The sequence below is a fragment of the Grampus griseus genome, assembly GCF_964374135.1.
Source record: "Grampus griseus genome assembly, chromosome: 7".
NCBI classification, from domain to species: domain Eukaryota; kingdom Metazoa; phylum Chordata; class Mammalia; order Artiodactyla; family Delphinidae; genus Grampus; species Grampus griseus.
The window spans coordinates 43,078,030-43,094,912 of record NC_139001.1 but is presented as its reverse complement, the minus strand read 5'-3'; the positions used below and the strand labels follow the sequence as shown (position 1 = coordinate 43,094,912).

The following is a 16,883-nucleotide window of genomic DNA, read 5'->3' as shown; positions in this document are numbered from 1 at the left end:
AAGCCAGCTGTAACCTGCCATCCTAAGATCCCATGATGCAAGAGCCTAAATGGGGCCATTAGTGATGAGTTTAGAAGTAAATCCCTGGCTGCCAGGAAGGATTACATCCAAGCAGGCCAGAGATGAGCTCTCTATCTTACAGACCTTGAGAGAACACCATTCTTCACACAATGTTCCTTTTGGGGGCAGGGAGAGAGGAGAATATAAATGTTTTTATAACGGATTCTTTATTAGATCATCTCTACATTTATAATGACCTTGGTTGGTTGGGATGTGTAAGAAAGAAAAGGGGCCCTTCTTTGTGCCTATGATTAAATCATATTTGACCCCTCCTGATGCTTTTACTCAATCTCTGGAAGAGTTGCCGTTTTATAGTACATAGTCTCATTAACTAATAAAGACTAAATCCTTTGCTTTCTCTTTTCCTTTGCAAAACAGGCTAGCCTCACAGTAAAACCAGAAGAAGTGGGAAAGAGTTGCAAATTAAGAAAAATCTCTGACTGAACAAAACCCAACATGATTTATCCTCTTAAATGACAGATGTACAATAAACATCGTATTATTTAATTTGAACTAAAACTTTATTGGTATATAGTAAGTGACTGCTTATACCAACTGCTCATCTCTATAATAAATGAAGTTTTGGAATGCTGATCTGAATTGTGTTATTGTGAAAAGAGGCCCCCAAACAATGCTGTGGCAAAGTCCTCAACAAAAGAGCACTGATTTCCAAGAAGTCATTTCTGGTTGTATTAATTCACAAATTTACGAATTCCTAGATCCCATATGTAGCAAAATCCTGCTGATATGGCATTTTATCATTTCAAAACTTCACTAGCTAAAACTTTCCAGTCTTCACCAGCAAAGATATAACTTGTTTCCCATGTATCTTTCATTTCCCTTAAAACATTTCCTTTCACTTATAATCAACAAAATATTTGTTGATTAAGTAATAATCATTTTTATTCTTCATAATGCTTATGAAGCACTGCAAGATACTAAAGTAACTCTAATTGTAATATACTAAGTTCAAAATAATTTTACTGTTTTAATGTAAAACAGTATATTTTAATGTATATTCTATTTCATAAAATTCATGGTTCACATATGAAATTTAGGCTGAGGCTGCTTTCAATGAATTGTAATGCTTGATTAAATGTGCAGTTGTTCTAAACCTTTTAAGAATCATGGACCCCTTTGATAAGCTGATGAAACCTGTGCTTGTGTCATTTCTTCCAAAGGAAAAAACATTGTACATACAATTATGAACATATTCAATAACATTTCATGGGAGTCAAGACATCCTGAAGGTGCCAGAAGGACATGTCACATCTCACTTATGCCAGGAAAAATGAATATCCTCTCTTTTAAATCTTAGATGGAAAGTTAACAAAGAATTTGATCACAATCACCCATACTACTTCCTTCCAGATAAATGTTTTCTTTTTTTTTTTTTGCGGTCCGCGGGCCTCTCACTGTTGCGGCCTCTCCCGTTGCGGAGCACAGGCTCCGGACGCGCAGGCTCAGCGGCCATGGCCCACGGGCCCAGCCGCTCCGCGGCATGTGGGATCCTCCCGGACCGGGGCACGAACCTGCGTCCCCTGCATCGGCAGGTGGACCCTCAACCGCTGCGCCACCAGGGAAGCCCCCAGATAAATTTTAAGCTAACATTTCAGTAGTTAAGGATGATTCTGTAAATCATCTGTACAAAGAATTTATATCTAATGTGTTTTTCAAAATTATTTTAGAATTTCAAAAAAGTTACGAAAATAGTACAGAGTTCCCATATATCCTTCATCCAGCTTCTTCTAGTGTCTTAGATAAGCATAGTACAATGTTCAAAGCCAGAAGATTAACACTGGCACAATCCTATTAACTAATCTAGAACTAATGAGAATTTCTCCAATTGTCCCACTAATTGCAACACACTCTAAATGTTATTACTTGTAAATCTTAGATTTTATAAATTTTATCATTCTTTCCTTATATTTCTTTAAAAACATCAAATTGTAAACAACCTCAATATTTAACCACAATGAAATAGTCAAATAAATTTCAGTGTCCTTACATTTTGGTATTTACACAATTATTGATATTATGTTTTGAAGATTTTTTTATATGAGGAAATACATAAAATAAAACTTTAGTTTAAAATGCTATACAAAGAACTATGTACAAGATGATTTCAATTTTTTCGTAAATAAATAGGTATGTATGTATTTGAACGTGCAGGAAAAAGGCTGGAAGAAAATACACTAACATTTTGACAGTGTTTATATCTAGATAGCAGAATTTTGTGTGGTTTTTAATTTTGTAATACTTTTTTCTACTTTCTAAATTTCCTACAGAGTCATATTTCTACTTTTAATTTTTTAAAATTATATTAAAAGACTCACCTAGAGATAATATTAGTAATTTCCTGATCATATTAGACAATTATTATTACTTTTCTTAGTTGTGATAATGATATTTTGATTCTATAGGAGAATGTTCTTACTTTTTGGAGATGCATCCTGAAATAGGGGTGATTTCTCATGAGCTTTATAATTTACTTTGAATCATGGGTAAAAAGATATATTTATATGGAGAGAAAAGGAGGAAGCAAAATAAATTAACTTCTCCTGCACACTCTCTTCAAAAAAAGGGATCAATTTATCAACTCTGCAGCAAAGACGAAACCCTAGTCACATTGCCTTTATGTCCCTATGTGGAATTATAGACAAAACAAAAACTTACCCATTGTCTGAATTGTTTTATACCTGTAGTCAAATTCATCTTGCAGATCTTCTAAATATTTGGTGTCTTGTTCTGTCATCTTTTTACAAAGAAAACATACTCTGTTGTTACAATTAAGCACGTCAATGCAACAACATCATCCATCATCAGTATTTCAAAATACACAGTTTGGTGCTTGCAATCCCCAGTAATATCCCAGACTAACTATACAGAATCTACATTTCTAAAGAGCTAATGCCCATGAACGTTGAATAGCACTAGAAGAACCAGACTGAGGTTGCTCTTCCATTTTCTCTTCCTGAGTGTTTGCAAATTTCAGCATCTTGCCTCTCATTTCTCAGTTAATTCCAAATGATGCAACTAATATCTTTTTTATCGGAGAGTATGGATACTTTTTTCATTTTAGCTCCATACAACTCTGTATTAACGTACCAACTATCTTTTTGCTTAAAATCTCCATTCTCAAACGATATAGTTTATGACAATTGAGTCTAAATTTTTTTCCTCTCTACCTCTTAGAAAAAAAATATCTGTGGCTCCTCTGTGGCTCCTGTTCATTTCTGTCTTTGAGATTTTTACTTTTACTCTTCTCCAAACCTGGTGACGTTTTTCTGCTCAGATATAACGGTGTCAAGATCTGAGCTAAAGGCTTTTCATATAGTATTATCTCACGTAGTCCTCACAACAATCCTGTTACAGTGGTTATCCTCACTTTTACAGATGAAGAAGCAGAGGTTTAGAGGTGTGAAGCAGCTTACTCGCCTAAGGTCACATGGCTTCTCACTGATGATGTCTGGTGTGGAAACCCTAATTTCCGGTAAATTGAAGTTAAAAGCTTCCCACAAATAAATGTTTTCTAATATGAACGTAGTGTGTGAGAGATATTTATCTTATAACAAATTACCCTATGATTTCTGTACGCACTAACTTTGGGCACACAAGAGAAAGATGCATAGTATGGTGACAACAGCTAGACTTTCCTGGTGTCTGTAAGAGATCACTCACCTGCACACTATTTTTAATGGCAGCCACTTTGTGCTCCACATTCCTCTGTCTTTCTGAAACTGAAGAACTTTGTAAGGATTTCTCCAGAGGTCCCTGGAAAAACAATGTCTTGAAATTTCGATGATGTTGATAAAACAGGTTTATGAAGAATGTAATATATGTAATATACTTTGAACTGAGGTATGGATGAGTATGATATGAAATACTCTACAGCCATTAAAAAACATGCTGTAGAAAAATATTTAATGACATACAAGTAGTGTTAAATTGTTAAGAAATAGAGCAAATTATAAGACACCATATGTTTGTGATCTCTGTTGCTTGTATATGTATATATATTTATACTTATTTATTTATTTACAAAAATCTGGATATATGTATAGACATGTAAACTCAAGTACATGTGACCTGAAGCACACACATCCCAAAATATTATCATGTGCTATCTTTGAGCAGTAAAATTACAGATGATTTTATGGTTAAATTTTTTTCCCCTAATTTTCTATAACAGACCCATATTGCTTTTGAAATTCTATAAAATGAATACATGTAATTGTTTTTTGAATACATGTAATTTAAAAATTAGTATAGTGAAACTACATTAAGTTGGACTTAAATTCAGAATTAGGGATGTTGAATCTGTCAGGATGAGATTTATTTTTACATTGGAACAAAGGGAGTTTGCTAAAGAATATGTAAAAGTGTTAGGCTGGCTAAATAGAAAGGCTAACCAGCTACTCCAAGCCCCATTTCTTTTTTTTTTTCATATTAAGTATGATTTTATAACTTTATTTTTCATTCTGTAACACATTATAAACAGCTTTCTGTGTGATTAAATATATATGAAAATCATGATTTTTAGCAGTTATATTCATTATGTTTGAAGCTGTAAGGTCAGTGGAATGTTGTGAAATGTTTCTGTTGGCTGCACAGAAGGACAATATTGTTTCCTTCTTTTCAAAGAACTTTTTAACAGTAATGTGTTCATCTGAGGATCCTAAATTCCTTTTCTAAATTCTAAGAGTAGCTTTCTCTTTGATTTATTCTCATGTGTGACATTCTGCACATCCTTCCCACCACCTGAGTTCAGGTTTCCTGGTCTCCAGCCCCATCCTTCTCCTTCGCCCTTTACCAAACTTCAAAGGCAAGTCTGGAGATGTCAAGGCTCTCCCATTTTGCTCACCACCAACTACAGTAAAGTCCAAACTCTGGTGCTAACCACTTTGGGCTCCAAATGTGATCTAGCTTCATTTATGCTTTACTTTCCCTAGTGGGGGAGAAGCCTCTATGTCCCAGGCAGGTAAATGAAGAAGCAACCCTTTCTCTTCCCCCTTATTCTCCCCACTTCACCCCAAAGGAGAGGATGGTTTACAGCAGGGGTCCCCAACGCCAGGGCCACGGACCACTACCAGTCTGCGCCGTTAGGAACCGCAAGCCCCATTTCTTGGCCACTCTAATAATCTGGCATTAAGTTCCATAGATATAACGTTTACGTAGATATCTAGAGTTGAGTTAGAATGTCAGTAAACCCTTCACCTTACAGTTGGATGGGGACGTATGGTTAGAAAGGATGATGACTTGACTAAGATCTATAGCAAATCAGTGGCAGAATCTCAAGTGGAACCCAGGTCCTTGACTGTCAATCAAGTGTTTTTTCAACTACATCACATTCTTCAGATGGGTAAAGCCTTTGTAAAATTCACTCTCATTTTGGCCCCCATTATTTGTATTTGTGTGTGTGTGTGTGTGTGTGTGTGTATCTCCCTATATTTGTCTACTGGTTCAAAATGTACAAACTAGTGTTTCTTTTGTGGTAGTATGTAGCACTAGCAGATTATTTGTGGAATGATTTTGATGAGCATCTATTCGAATAAATGTTTCTAATTTGCCTGATACCTGACATATGAAGAGAACAACAACAACACACACACACAGACAAAATGACTAGAGATAAGAGGGCTACGAAAAAGGACAGCTCAGAATATATATGAGAATATCATATATTAGTAACAGCATCTCAATGTTCACCCAAAAAGCACTGAATCAAACTATATTTACTTTAGAAACTCACTAACTTTAGATTTTAAATTAAATAAAGGTGATACCATTCTTCTTTATCATCTAAAAAATAAGAGTAAGTTGTTAAAGCTTCATACTTCTCTAAAAACAACCATAACCTGACAGCAACTAAATCTGAGAATTTTTAATAGTTGAAAAAAGATACTTTTCTTGGATCTTCAAAAATAAATACACTAGTGTGATTTACTAACTTATAGAGTGTGACATGTGGAAAGTTGATTATTCACACGCTCTTTCCTTTTCAAAAGGATTAACTGAAAAAGTATTCCCAGGGACTTCATATTCCTCTACTTATCTTTGATGGGGGCTCTGAGTTCATTCAGCACAGTGGGATAAAATATAATCTAAAATATTATTGGCAAGGCAAAGCACACTGAAACAATAAACAAGCAAATATTTATGGAGTTTCTGTAAGACAAAATTCCTGCTCATGGAGTAGTTTGGACTTGTCGGGTAGGAAATTGGGAACTACTGAAGGGTTTGCACAAGATCAATCCCTGAGGATAAACATGCTGAGAGAAACAGAGCCTAAATGGTAGTTAGGAATTCAGCCCGGAGGTGGTTACTCTATTCCTCAACTGATATAGTAAGACCACGGACCAGAGTGTGAGCAGTGGAAACAGAAAAGGATGTATAGATAGGATTCCAGAAACAAACTCTGGAAAGACTTGGTAGTTATCTCAATAAGGAGGCATAGAAAAGGAACTATTCAAAGATAATCCCAAGACCTTGATTCCAAGTGACTGGAAGGATGACGGGACCATCAACATAGGTAGAAGAAGATGGCTGGAAAGAAGACTAGAATTTCTGTTTCAGAAAAATTGAGTTCCAGGTGATAACAAGATTACAATGGAAGAAAATGTTACCTGAACAGGCATGTTGGCTGCAGCCAATATTCTCCTCTCTTCCCTTAAACAATTTGAAATAACCACAGACACATGCATCGGATTTCCATGAAATTTTCCCTGAAAAAAAGTGAAAAACAACACAAAATCTTCAATGTATACATCACTATTTGCAAATCAAAAAAATCTCCAAATAAATATGTGAAATTATTTGGGATTTGTTTCAACGACCTATTCTATTATAAAGCCACAGAAACTAATATTGTGAATGTAGATGCCTATGCAGCATATTGCTCTGTCCCCAGAAGTTATTTTTAATAATTAAAAATAGTTCTTGAGCACCTCTGTAGGAAAGACCCTGAACACACACTCAGGAGGATCAGTTTACTTTGGGCTTAGGATACGTTTTACAAGCGTTACTTCTTTGTAAATTATTATGAACTAGGGTGGTCCCAGCTGTTCATTTGTTAACTCTGTACTACATGGTGTGCCTAACGCATTTCTTTTGGTCCCTGTTTGGTGCTCTTCATGTCAATTAGCTCATAACTATATCGGTATGCTAGAGAGAAACTCTATCACACACATTTTAGCAACAATATTTTTATGACATCTAAGTATATACATTTTTTTATTACCGATGCTAATGGTTCAGATATTGTAAACTGGCAACCTGTGGGTCTAATTCAGCCATAAGGTATGTTGTGTAAATTGAAATATTGTAATCCCTTCAGGGGAACATGTACTACCCATAGTTTCCATAGTATCCAGCACTGAGTGACCTAGGCACTCATTTATTTTACCTGCCAGGCACCTATAGGTTTTCTTGGTTTGCAGGATTAATTTGAAAAACACTATCATTTTAGTCAGTAGTGTTAAACTTCTTTGTTACTAGACCCTTCCATGGCAGGATTAACAGGAAACACAATAAATGTAGACAAATGCCTTTATTTAGTTTCCCTCTGCCCTCCTGTCTGAAGGAGGTGCTACTTATCCATGAAATGGCCAAAGGGCAATAGCAGAAAAGATAAAAGTGGAAAATTAATAATCAAAAGTAGCTTATACAGACTAGTAAACCAAAGGGTCTTTCTTGGAAAGAAATGAGGTTATTGGTTGTAAACATTTTTAAGGCCTTGACCATGGCCACAATTTTATTAGATGATGCATTCTAATTAGCATTTCTATTTGTAAAACCAGGGTAAACACCAAGTATCTGGTTTCCTGCTTTTCCATATTCTATAGCTTTTAAAACATTTTTCCCCTTCAAATGAGAACACTCCGAAAGAAAAAAACAAAAATGAATTGACAGAAACTCTTAAGGTAAAGAAATTAAAATTATCCTATTCATTAAGCAGGGATACCAAATTTCTGATTCCTGCATGCTGACAATTTCAGATTCTCCCTAGTTTGAATTTGTTCTTGTTTTTAAAATTTCCCATTGATTTGTTTTCCCATATACCTTCCATTTAACTCACCAAGAAAAGCTATGTTTGCTCATTTTGCCTTTATTTTTAAAATATTCCACTGATGAAAATAAAGGGTTTCTCCCAGGGCTAATTTGGAGACTGCCATTTATGTAACGTTGAAAGCTTTTCCTATCCAAGATCAGGAGTTCCTCTAAGATCCCAAGAATCACCACTATTTGTCTTTGTTTTTCTCACCGTTACAGGAGTTCTTCATTGTTGATTATCCAGATCCTATCTTTCAGCATTTCTCAGCTCCTTTGTCTATACTTTTTCATTTTTCTTTCCTGCTTGAATTTCTTCTACCTTCCCTTTCAGATTTGGTTTTCCCCTATGTCTTGTGAGGTTAAATTATTCATTTTTTGTCCTTTGTTAAGAGTAAAGAATCACTATTGTTTTTATCCAGGCTATTTTTTCACTTTCTTTTTGCATTTTTCCTAACTTAGCTCTCACTTAAATGTATGAGATGAAAACATCTTATGGAAAATTGACCGCTATAGATTCAAAAACCAAAGTAGCACTTTTTTTAATGATCAGGCTTTTAAAATTTATTTCTTATTGAAGTATAGTTGATTTACAATGTTGTGTTAGTTTCAGGTGTACAGCAAAGTGATTCAGCCATATATGTATAATTCTTTTCCATTATAGGTTATTACAAAATATTGAATATAGTTCCCTGTACTATACAGTAGGACCTTGTTGTTTATCTATTTTATAGATAGTAGTGTGTATCTGTTAATCCCAGACTTCTAGTTTATCAACCCCTCTCCACTTTCCCTTTTGGTAACCATAAGTTTGTTTTCTATGTCTGTGAGTCTCAAATTAGCATTTAAAATTTTCGTTATCAAAGATGTAGTTATGTTCGCCTTTCAGTAGTTACCATGTATATGGACCATGGACACCCCCCCCAGAAAAAAAAGCACAAACAGAAAAACAGAAATAACAAAAGAAAACCCACCCCTAAGTGTGTGTTGGTGGGAGGAAGGACGGAAGAGAAATTGCCCTTTTTCTAGTGTGAGTCTGTCTCTCTTATGTGTAGGTACTGCAAATATCTTCTACTCTGTGGCTTTCTTTTCACTATCTCTTAGTGTCAATAAATAGAAGTTTTTAATTTTAGTGAAGTCAAATTTATTAACTCTTCTGTTTATGGTTAGTGCTTTTTATGACTTAAGAAATCTTTCCCTAATCTACAGCCATGGAGGTTTATTCCTATATATATATATATATATATATATATATATATATATATATATATATTAAGCTGTTAGAATTTTGCCATTAATTGTAATTCACTTGGAGCTTCTTAATAATGAGAGGTCCCTTTCACTTTTTTCTTTATGAATATCAGTTCCAACAATATTTATTGAACATTCTGTTCTTTTACCACTGCTCTGCTGGGCCAACTGTCATAACTCAAGTGCCCATATATGGATGGTTTGCTTCTGACTCCATCCCATCTTATGGTTCTATCTGCTTTATCAACAGACCGTCTTAATTACTAGAGTTGTATAATAAGTTTTTTGACGTCAAGTAGAATAGCTTTTCTTTGCATTTTTCACATAAATTTTGGAATCACCTTGTCAAGCTACGAACACACATACACACACACACAAGTTGAGAATTTGAATGGCACTAAATCTTTAGATACTTGGCATCTTTGTGTTCTAATCTATTTATTTAAGTCTTCTTTAATGTCTCTCTATTAAGCATTATAATTTTCCACAGAGATCTTATACATTTTTTGCTAGGTTTATTTCTATGTAGCTGGTATTTTTCATAATGGATAGTATCTTTCTTTCCTAATTGTTTTCACTGGTATGTAGAAATATATTTGGCTTTTATATATTGACTTTAAATCCAACAACTTTGCTAAACTCTTAATAATTCTAATAATGTACTTGTAATATCTATTACCAAGTCTAAAAATTCATCTGTAGATTGTTTTGGATTTTCTGCAAATACAAATCACATCTTGTATGAGTATTGATAATATTTTTTCCCCTTTTCATTTATCTAATATCAGTCAGAACTTCACCTTCATACTATGATTTATTTAGAAATGTATTGGTTAATTTCCAAAGATAGGGATTTTCTATTATCCTTTTTATTGATTGTTATAGATTTTAAAATTCTGATCAGAATAGATGTTCTGAATGACTTCAGTCACTTAAAATTTATTGAAACTTGCTTTGTGGCCCAGCATATGGACTTTTTGTAAATATTCCATGTGAGCTTGTAAAAAATGTGAATTCTGCAGTTGTTGGGTGCAAATGTCTTATACAAAAGTTTATTAACCCAACTTTGTTAATTGTTTTGTTCAAAAAATCCTTGCTGATTTTTTTGCCTCATTAATTTTATCACATATTGAGAGGCATGTTAAAATCTAGTTTGTGAATTTTTCTTCTTGTGGTTCTTTCATACACATTCAGACTTGTTATGTATTACTAGTGAGTCAAATCTTTCAATACTATGAACCGACCTTTATTGTTAAGAATGCTTTTTGCCTTGAAACAAAAATATAAACTATGACATAATACTTATTATCACTTAGAATTTTTATTTCATCCTATTGAAAGAATTCTTGATTTACTTAAACATATAGATATTTAATATCACATATTCACATACCTATATAAAAGAGTAAATATACATGAAATAAATTGGTTATGTATTCATAAAACTTCTTTGCATATTTACAATTCAACTTTTCTGAATCTCTTTTCAAATTAGATTCATTGGCGTTCATGTTTTTTCCCATAAAATAATGTCCTCTGGGCCACCAGGAAAGTCAGTGATGCAGCATCTCTTTCAATGTGCACCACTATTACCTACATTCTGTGAGTTTCGATGCTGGCACCTCCTTGATCTTACCAGAAGTTTTCAACAGAAAGTTTTCAGACAAGAACCAGGACTCACTCACATTCCTTCTGCAAATGGTCTTGAAATGATTTGATGACTGAAGCATTGAGGGTTGTAGTGGCCTAGTCATGCCATCATGATTCACAACCATTATACTTTTACATGAAATGATTAGGCAACTGTTCAGATACATGTCCATGAAGTCACTGAGAACTAGACTATATAGCAGGTTCCTAGATGTCTGTTCCAGAAGATGTCTAACCAATACTCTATCAGCTCAACTACCACCTGTACTCTTTTGGTTCACTCCTAATAACATCTTTGAAGAAGTTCTTATTCGTAGACATTGTTTACAGTTTAAATTAAATATGGTGGTACCTTCAGCAGTTGTCAGTTAGGCATAAGATTACAGTGATACACTGCTTTTCATAATCCAAACTCGTACTCTTGATCCTTTTAAAGATCCTTTTGGGGAACCCTCTTACACTTTTGGTGGGAATATAAATTGGTATAGCCACTATGGATAACAGTATGGAAGTTACGGTTAGGGTTAAAAAACCCTAAAAAACCTTAAAAAACTAAAAATAGAGCTATCATACAACCCAGCAATCTCACTCCTGGGCATACATCTCGAGAAAACCATAATTTGAAAGGGTGCATGCACCCTAATGTTCACTGCAGCGCTATTTACAATAGCCAGGACATGGAAGCAACCTAAATGTCCATCAGTACAGGAACAGATAAAGAAGATGTGGTGCATATATACAATGGAATATTACTCAGCCATAAAAAGGAATGAAACAGTGGCATTGGCAGAGATGTGGATAGACCTAGAGACTGTCATACAGAGTGAGATAAGTCAGAAAGAGAAAAATAAGTATTGTATAATATTGCTTATATGTACAATCTAGAAAAATGGTACAAATGACCTTATTTGCAAAGCAGAAATAGAGTCACAGATGTAGAGAACAAACTTATGATTACCAAGGGGGGAAGGGGAGGGTGGGATGAAGTAGAAGATTGGGATTGGCATATATACACTACTATGTATAAAATAGATAACTAATGAGAACCTATTATAGCACCGGGAACTCTACTCAATGATCTGTGGTGACCTAAATGGGAAGGAAATCTAAAGAAGAGTGGATATATGTATACGTATAACTGATTTGCTTTGCTGTACAGCAGAAACTAACACAACACTGTAAAGCAACTATATTCCAATTAAAAAATAATAATAAAATTAAAAAAAATCCTTTTGCATTGACAGTGTAATTTTGTCTTGTCAAAGAAAACCACCCCCAATTCCCAGCATTACCTATTTGATTAAACACATATTTTAATTTTTCCTCAATGGCATCATGCTGGAAGTTAAGTGCATTCTGTTCAAAATCAGCAGGAAGTTTCTGATAAATGGATATTGTACATCTTAATGATAATCCTGTGCAATGCATGATTCATTTACTCCAGCCTGCTATTGTGCTGAGATTTTATTCATCTATTGTGAGGAATTTGCTGATTTCTCTTGTCACTGTTGCTGTGTGTATTATAGGCAATCCTTTTGCATGAGTCTCAATAATAAAATATAATACAGCTTCTACTAGTGGACATCTTCCTTCCTTTCTTATATCCTGCAAAGCACTTTATTGTTGCTTTCTAAGAAAATATGGAATTTAGGACCAACCATCCAGTGACTATTAACTTGCTTAACAAATATCAAATTATGCCCTGCTGATTTGTTCCTGTCCCATTCTGCATACATGAAAACTATTTGTTTCATTCCTAAATCACAGTATTATACTGACGACACTTAAACAGCAATTAAATTCAATGTGTTGTACCAACTGTGCACGTAATTCAACTGAAGTGACAACAACATGAATAGCTATGACCCAATTTTACATCACAGGAAATGGCAATGCCATTGTGATTGCTACCTGACAATAGCAATTAAGAGATGCTATCGAATATAAGATGCGTTTTGATTTCAGAGATGATAAAATGCAGAAAAAAGGTGTCTTAGAATCAACAAATGTGCTATTTTATGATTTTTTCTGCTTTATGCTAAATTCCTTGGCTTTCCTTCAAATTCTACTACCTTCCATCTAATTTCTAAATTTGACTTGTCACTAAAGAATGACTAGTTCATCTACTTTTTTCCCCCCAGGTGGTCCAAGGAGTACCAGAGTCAGAGGTAAAGGAAGGGATAAGGCTGCTCAAAATAACCTCCTCCGTTCAGGTGGCACAAAATTTGAGATTTCACAACTGGACTTTCACTCTTTTGAGTTTCTTCCCCCAGGATCCCCTTTAGAATGCAAAGATATGAGGGAGAGTTAACACTACATTTAATTAATTTCCTCTGCATTGTTAAGGATTTATCAGATGTGCTCTCTGGCTGCAGTGACCTGGCACCTGCAGGTTGAGAGTAATGGGTCCCAGGACAAATAAAAGAAGTTTCAGGAGAGCCTTGAAAGAGGAAGGCAACAGTAACCAAAGGGGAAGTAGGATTCTGAAGAAATATGTAGCCAAAAACTGTCTGAGCCTAGATTTCTCTAGAAGTTAACCCTGAGATAAAGATTCCAGTGCAAGAAATATAAATGGGAGTTCATCCCAAAACACACAGTTATGGGAGCGGGTAAGTGAGAGGAGGGAGAGAAGGCATCCAGTAAAGGGTGTGTTATCCAGCCATTGGCTAAGATTGGCTGGGAACCCTGGGAATAGGGTAGAACATGTGCCTTAGAGTTATCTACCCAAGGCCTTTGGGAACTGGAGTATTTTTACATCAGCTCTTGTCGTTATTAGCTCTAAAGCAAAAAGACACAGATGCTGGCATTTTTAAGTCCACCTGATTGAACTAAAATGATAAGGTCCAAGGGATATGGGCAGGGCAGTCTGCTATTCCAGCTCTCCTCCTAACCTCATTATGAGAATTTTTTTTTTTTTTTTGCGGTACATGGGCCTCTCACTGTTGTGGCCTCTCCCGCTGCGGAGCACAGGCTCCGGACGCGCAGGCTCAGCGGCCATGGCTCACGGGCCCAGCCGCTCCGCGGCATGTGGGATCTTCCCGGACCGGGGCACGAACCCATGTCCCCTGCACCGGCAGGCGGACTCTCAACCACTGCGCCACCAGGGAAGCCCGAGAAATTTTTGACTTCTCATTTTTTAAACTACCTACAACCATACTACACTCAAATGTTGATATTTCTTCTTTTATGGTACCTCTGAGATATGAAGCAGTTGTCTCCAATTACAGAGTAAAATGTTTCCATTCACGTTTTTATTGGCAATCTGCAATCCACTGCACACTTCTGGCTGCCAGCTCACTCTCTCCCCTTTTATCATCCCAAGTACTGCTGTTAAATCATGTTCAGTCTTGCTCCTTACCAGTGTCAAACACACTGGCCATGACAACACGCTCTCAGCTTCAGCCTCTTATTGTTTCCTTCCCTTTGTTCTGAGCACACGATTTTTCTTAATGGCTTCTTCCTAAGATTTCCTCACTAGAATCATAAGGATATGTCTACAGTGAAAAAAAACCTACTAAATTGAAGAAGAGCTAATCCAGTTGTCTTAAGACTGATTTATTTGTAGAATGGTCAGTCTAATAGATTTAAAAAGCAATTTTCTTTCATGATAATTAAAATAATAATAAGGTACCACTCCACATCTATTAGGTTAAAATTCAGAACGCTGACCTCACCAAATGCTGGTGAGGATATGGTGCAACAGGAGCTATTAAATGGTACAGCCACTTTGGAAGACAGTTTGGCATTTTCTCACAAAGCTAAAAATACTCTTATCATACAAACCAGCAAACATGCTCCTAGGTATTTACCCAAATGAATTAAAAGCTTATGTTCACATAAAAATCAGCATACAAATATTTATAGCAACCTTATTCATAATCATCAAAACTTGGAAGCAACCAAGATGTCCTTGAATGGGTGAATGGATAAGCAAACTGTGTAGATTTCTATGACACAGTATTATTCAGTGATAAAAAAGAAATGAGCTGTCAAGCTACACAAAGACATGGAGGAAACTTGAAAACATATTGCTACGGGAATACTGTAAGGCAAAACTATGGAGACAGTAAAAAGATCAGTGGCTGCCAGAGGTTTGAGGGGAGGGATGGAGGGCTGAGGGGAGCACAGGGGATTTTCAGGGCAGTGAAACTATTCTGTATGCTACTGTGATGGTGGATATATGACATTAGGCATTTGTTAGAACTCAAAGAACTGTGTAACACAAAGAATGAACCCTAATGTAAACTATGAACTTTAATAATAATGTATTATTGGTTCATCAATTATAACAAATGTACAACACTAATAATTCAAGATGTTAATAATAGGGGAAAGTCTCTGCCAGGGGTTGGGGGGAGAGGCTAAGGGAGTATATGGGAACTCTCCGTATTTTCCACTCAATTATTCTGTAAACTGAGACAGCTCTAAAAAAAAAAAAAAAAATTAAGCCTATTCTTAAAAATTGTCATTCTGAAGTCACAGTTCTCACATATCTTTGTGCTATTCCTTTTGCCAGGAATGAACAAATTCAAATAACTAGAGTTGCCTGCCTCTCTTGTTCAGTTAGTTTTAAATTCTCTCATCACCACAAAGATTTTCTTGATAAAAGAGAAGTGAGGTATAGATTCTCCATGGATACAAATAATTAATGCCCCATTTCTATTTATGCTAATAATAATACATCCATCTTAAAACAAACTAACTAAAAATTAACTGCAGGTATAGTTTGTCTTGGTCTATTTTTTAAATTAAAAGAAAATACTTCTTAGGGGCTTTCTTGGTGGCGCAGTGGTTGAGAGTCCGCCTGCCGATGCAGGGGACACGGGTTCGTGCCCCGGTCCGGGAAGATCCCACATGCCGCGGAGCGGCTGGGCCCGTGAGCCATGGCCGCTGAGCCTGCGCGTCCGGAGCCTGTGCTCCGCAACGGGAGAGGCCACAACAGCGAGAGGCCCGCGTACCGCAAAAAAAAAAAAAAAAAAAAAAAAAAGGAGAGTCGGAACCTAGTTAGATCATTATGATGACTAAAATTCAATGCTTTTGGGGAACTCAGAGTCTTGTAATTGAGATAAATAAATTGCTTAATTCAAAATGACAGGAAGAGAACAAGGTAGATGCTAACAAACTCTACCTATCATTTATATGTTTGAACATAACAATAACAGAACCTGTCATTTACTGAATACCTATTATATGCTTTATATATATTTTATATATAAAAGCTGACAATAGCCTGCAAGGTACATATTAGGAAGCCCAGAGGTCATGTCATTTGTGAAAAGTCACAGAATTCAGAAGCTAAGGTGAAGGAGCTCTTCAAAAACCAGATGTATCTCATTCCACAAACTATGACCTTTCCAAATCACTACTGCTTTATAAAAAATGCATTCCTTGTTTATTTATCTGGACCCCTACAGCCACAGGTGCATTTAACTTTATTTTTCCTGGAAATTATCTTTATAGTATTTCCTATGACAAATCTGTTCAAGGATTAACCTTTCTTTATGGAACCTCAAGATAGTTGCAGTGGTTAAACCAACCAACAGAAAATTACCATGTGTTTGATTGTAAAATTATTAAATCACTTTTCCTGAGATGACTTAGGTCTTAATAACCTCTGGCAGTTATACTTGCTATTTGTAGAGGCAATCTGACATGGCCCCTGAGTGTCCCTGTGTGATCTTGCTGGTATGCCAAGAATACAAAGTCCTGACCACTCATCACTCGTCTCATTTTTCGGGGTTGTATTTGCAGCAAGCAACCTTAAGTGATGAGCTAACGTCTCCCCCCAGCTAAAGAGCAGGCTTGCTTCCCCTAGCTATAAAAGCAGTGAATTCCTCAAGCTAATTGTTCCTCTCCTGTTACACAACCCACTG

General features: G+C 35.7%; 1 protein-coding gene across 1 annotated transcript in view; it reads right to left on the bottom strand.

Moving 5' to 3' along the window:
- The window catches only part of STAT4 (signal transducer and activator of transcription 4), a 92,172-nt gene that overhangs the window by 31,967 nt on the left and 43,322 nt on the right, over nt 1-16,883 (bottom strand). The window contains exons 4-6 of the mRNA XM_082657686.1: nt 6,687-6,785; nt 3,742-3,834; nt 2,737-2,815 (exon numbers count right to left, since the gene is read on the bottom strand). Of these exons, the coding sequence (XP_082513812.1) occupies nt 2,737-2,815; nt 3,742-3,834; nt 6,687-6,785 (271 nt within the window). The remainder of the gene's footprint in view (nt 1-2,736; nt 2,816-3,741; nt 3,835-6,686; nt 6,786-16,883) is intronic.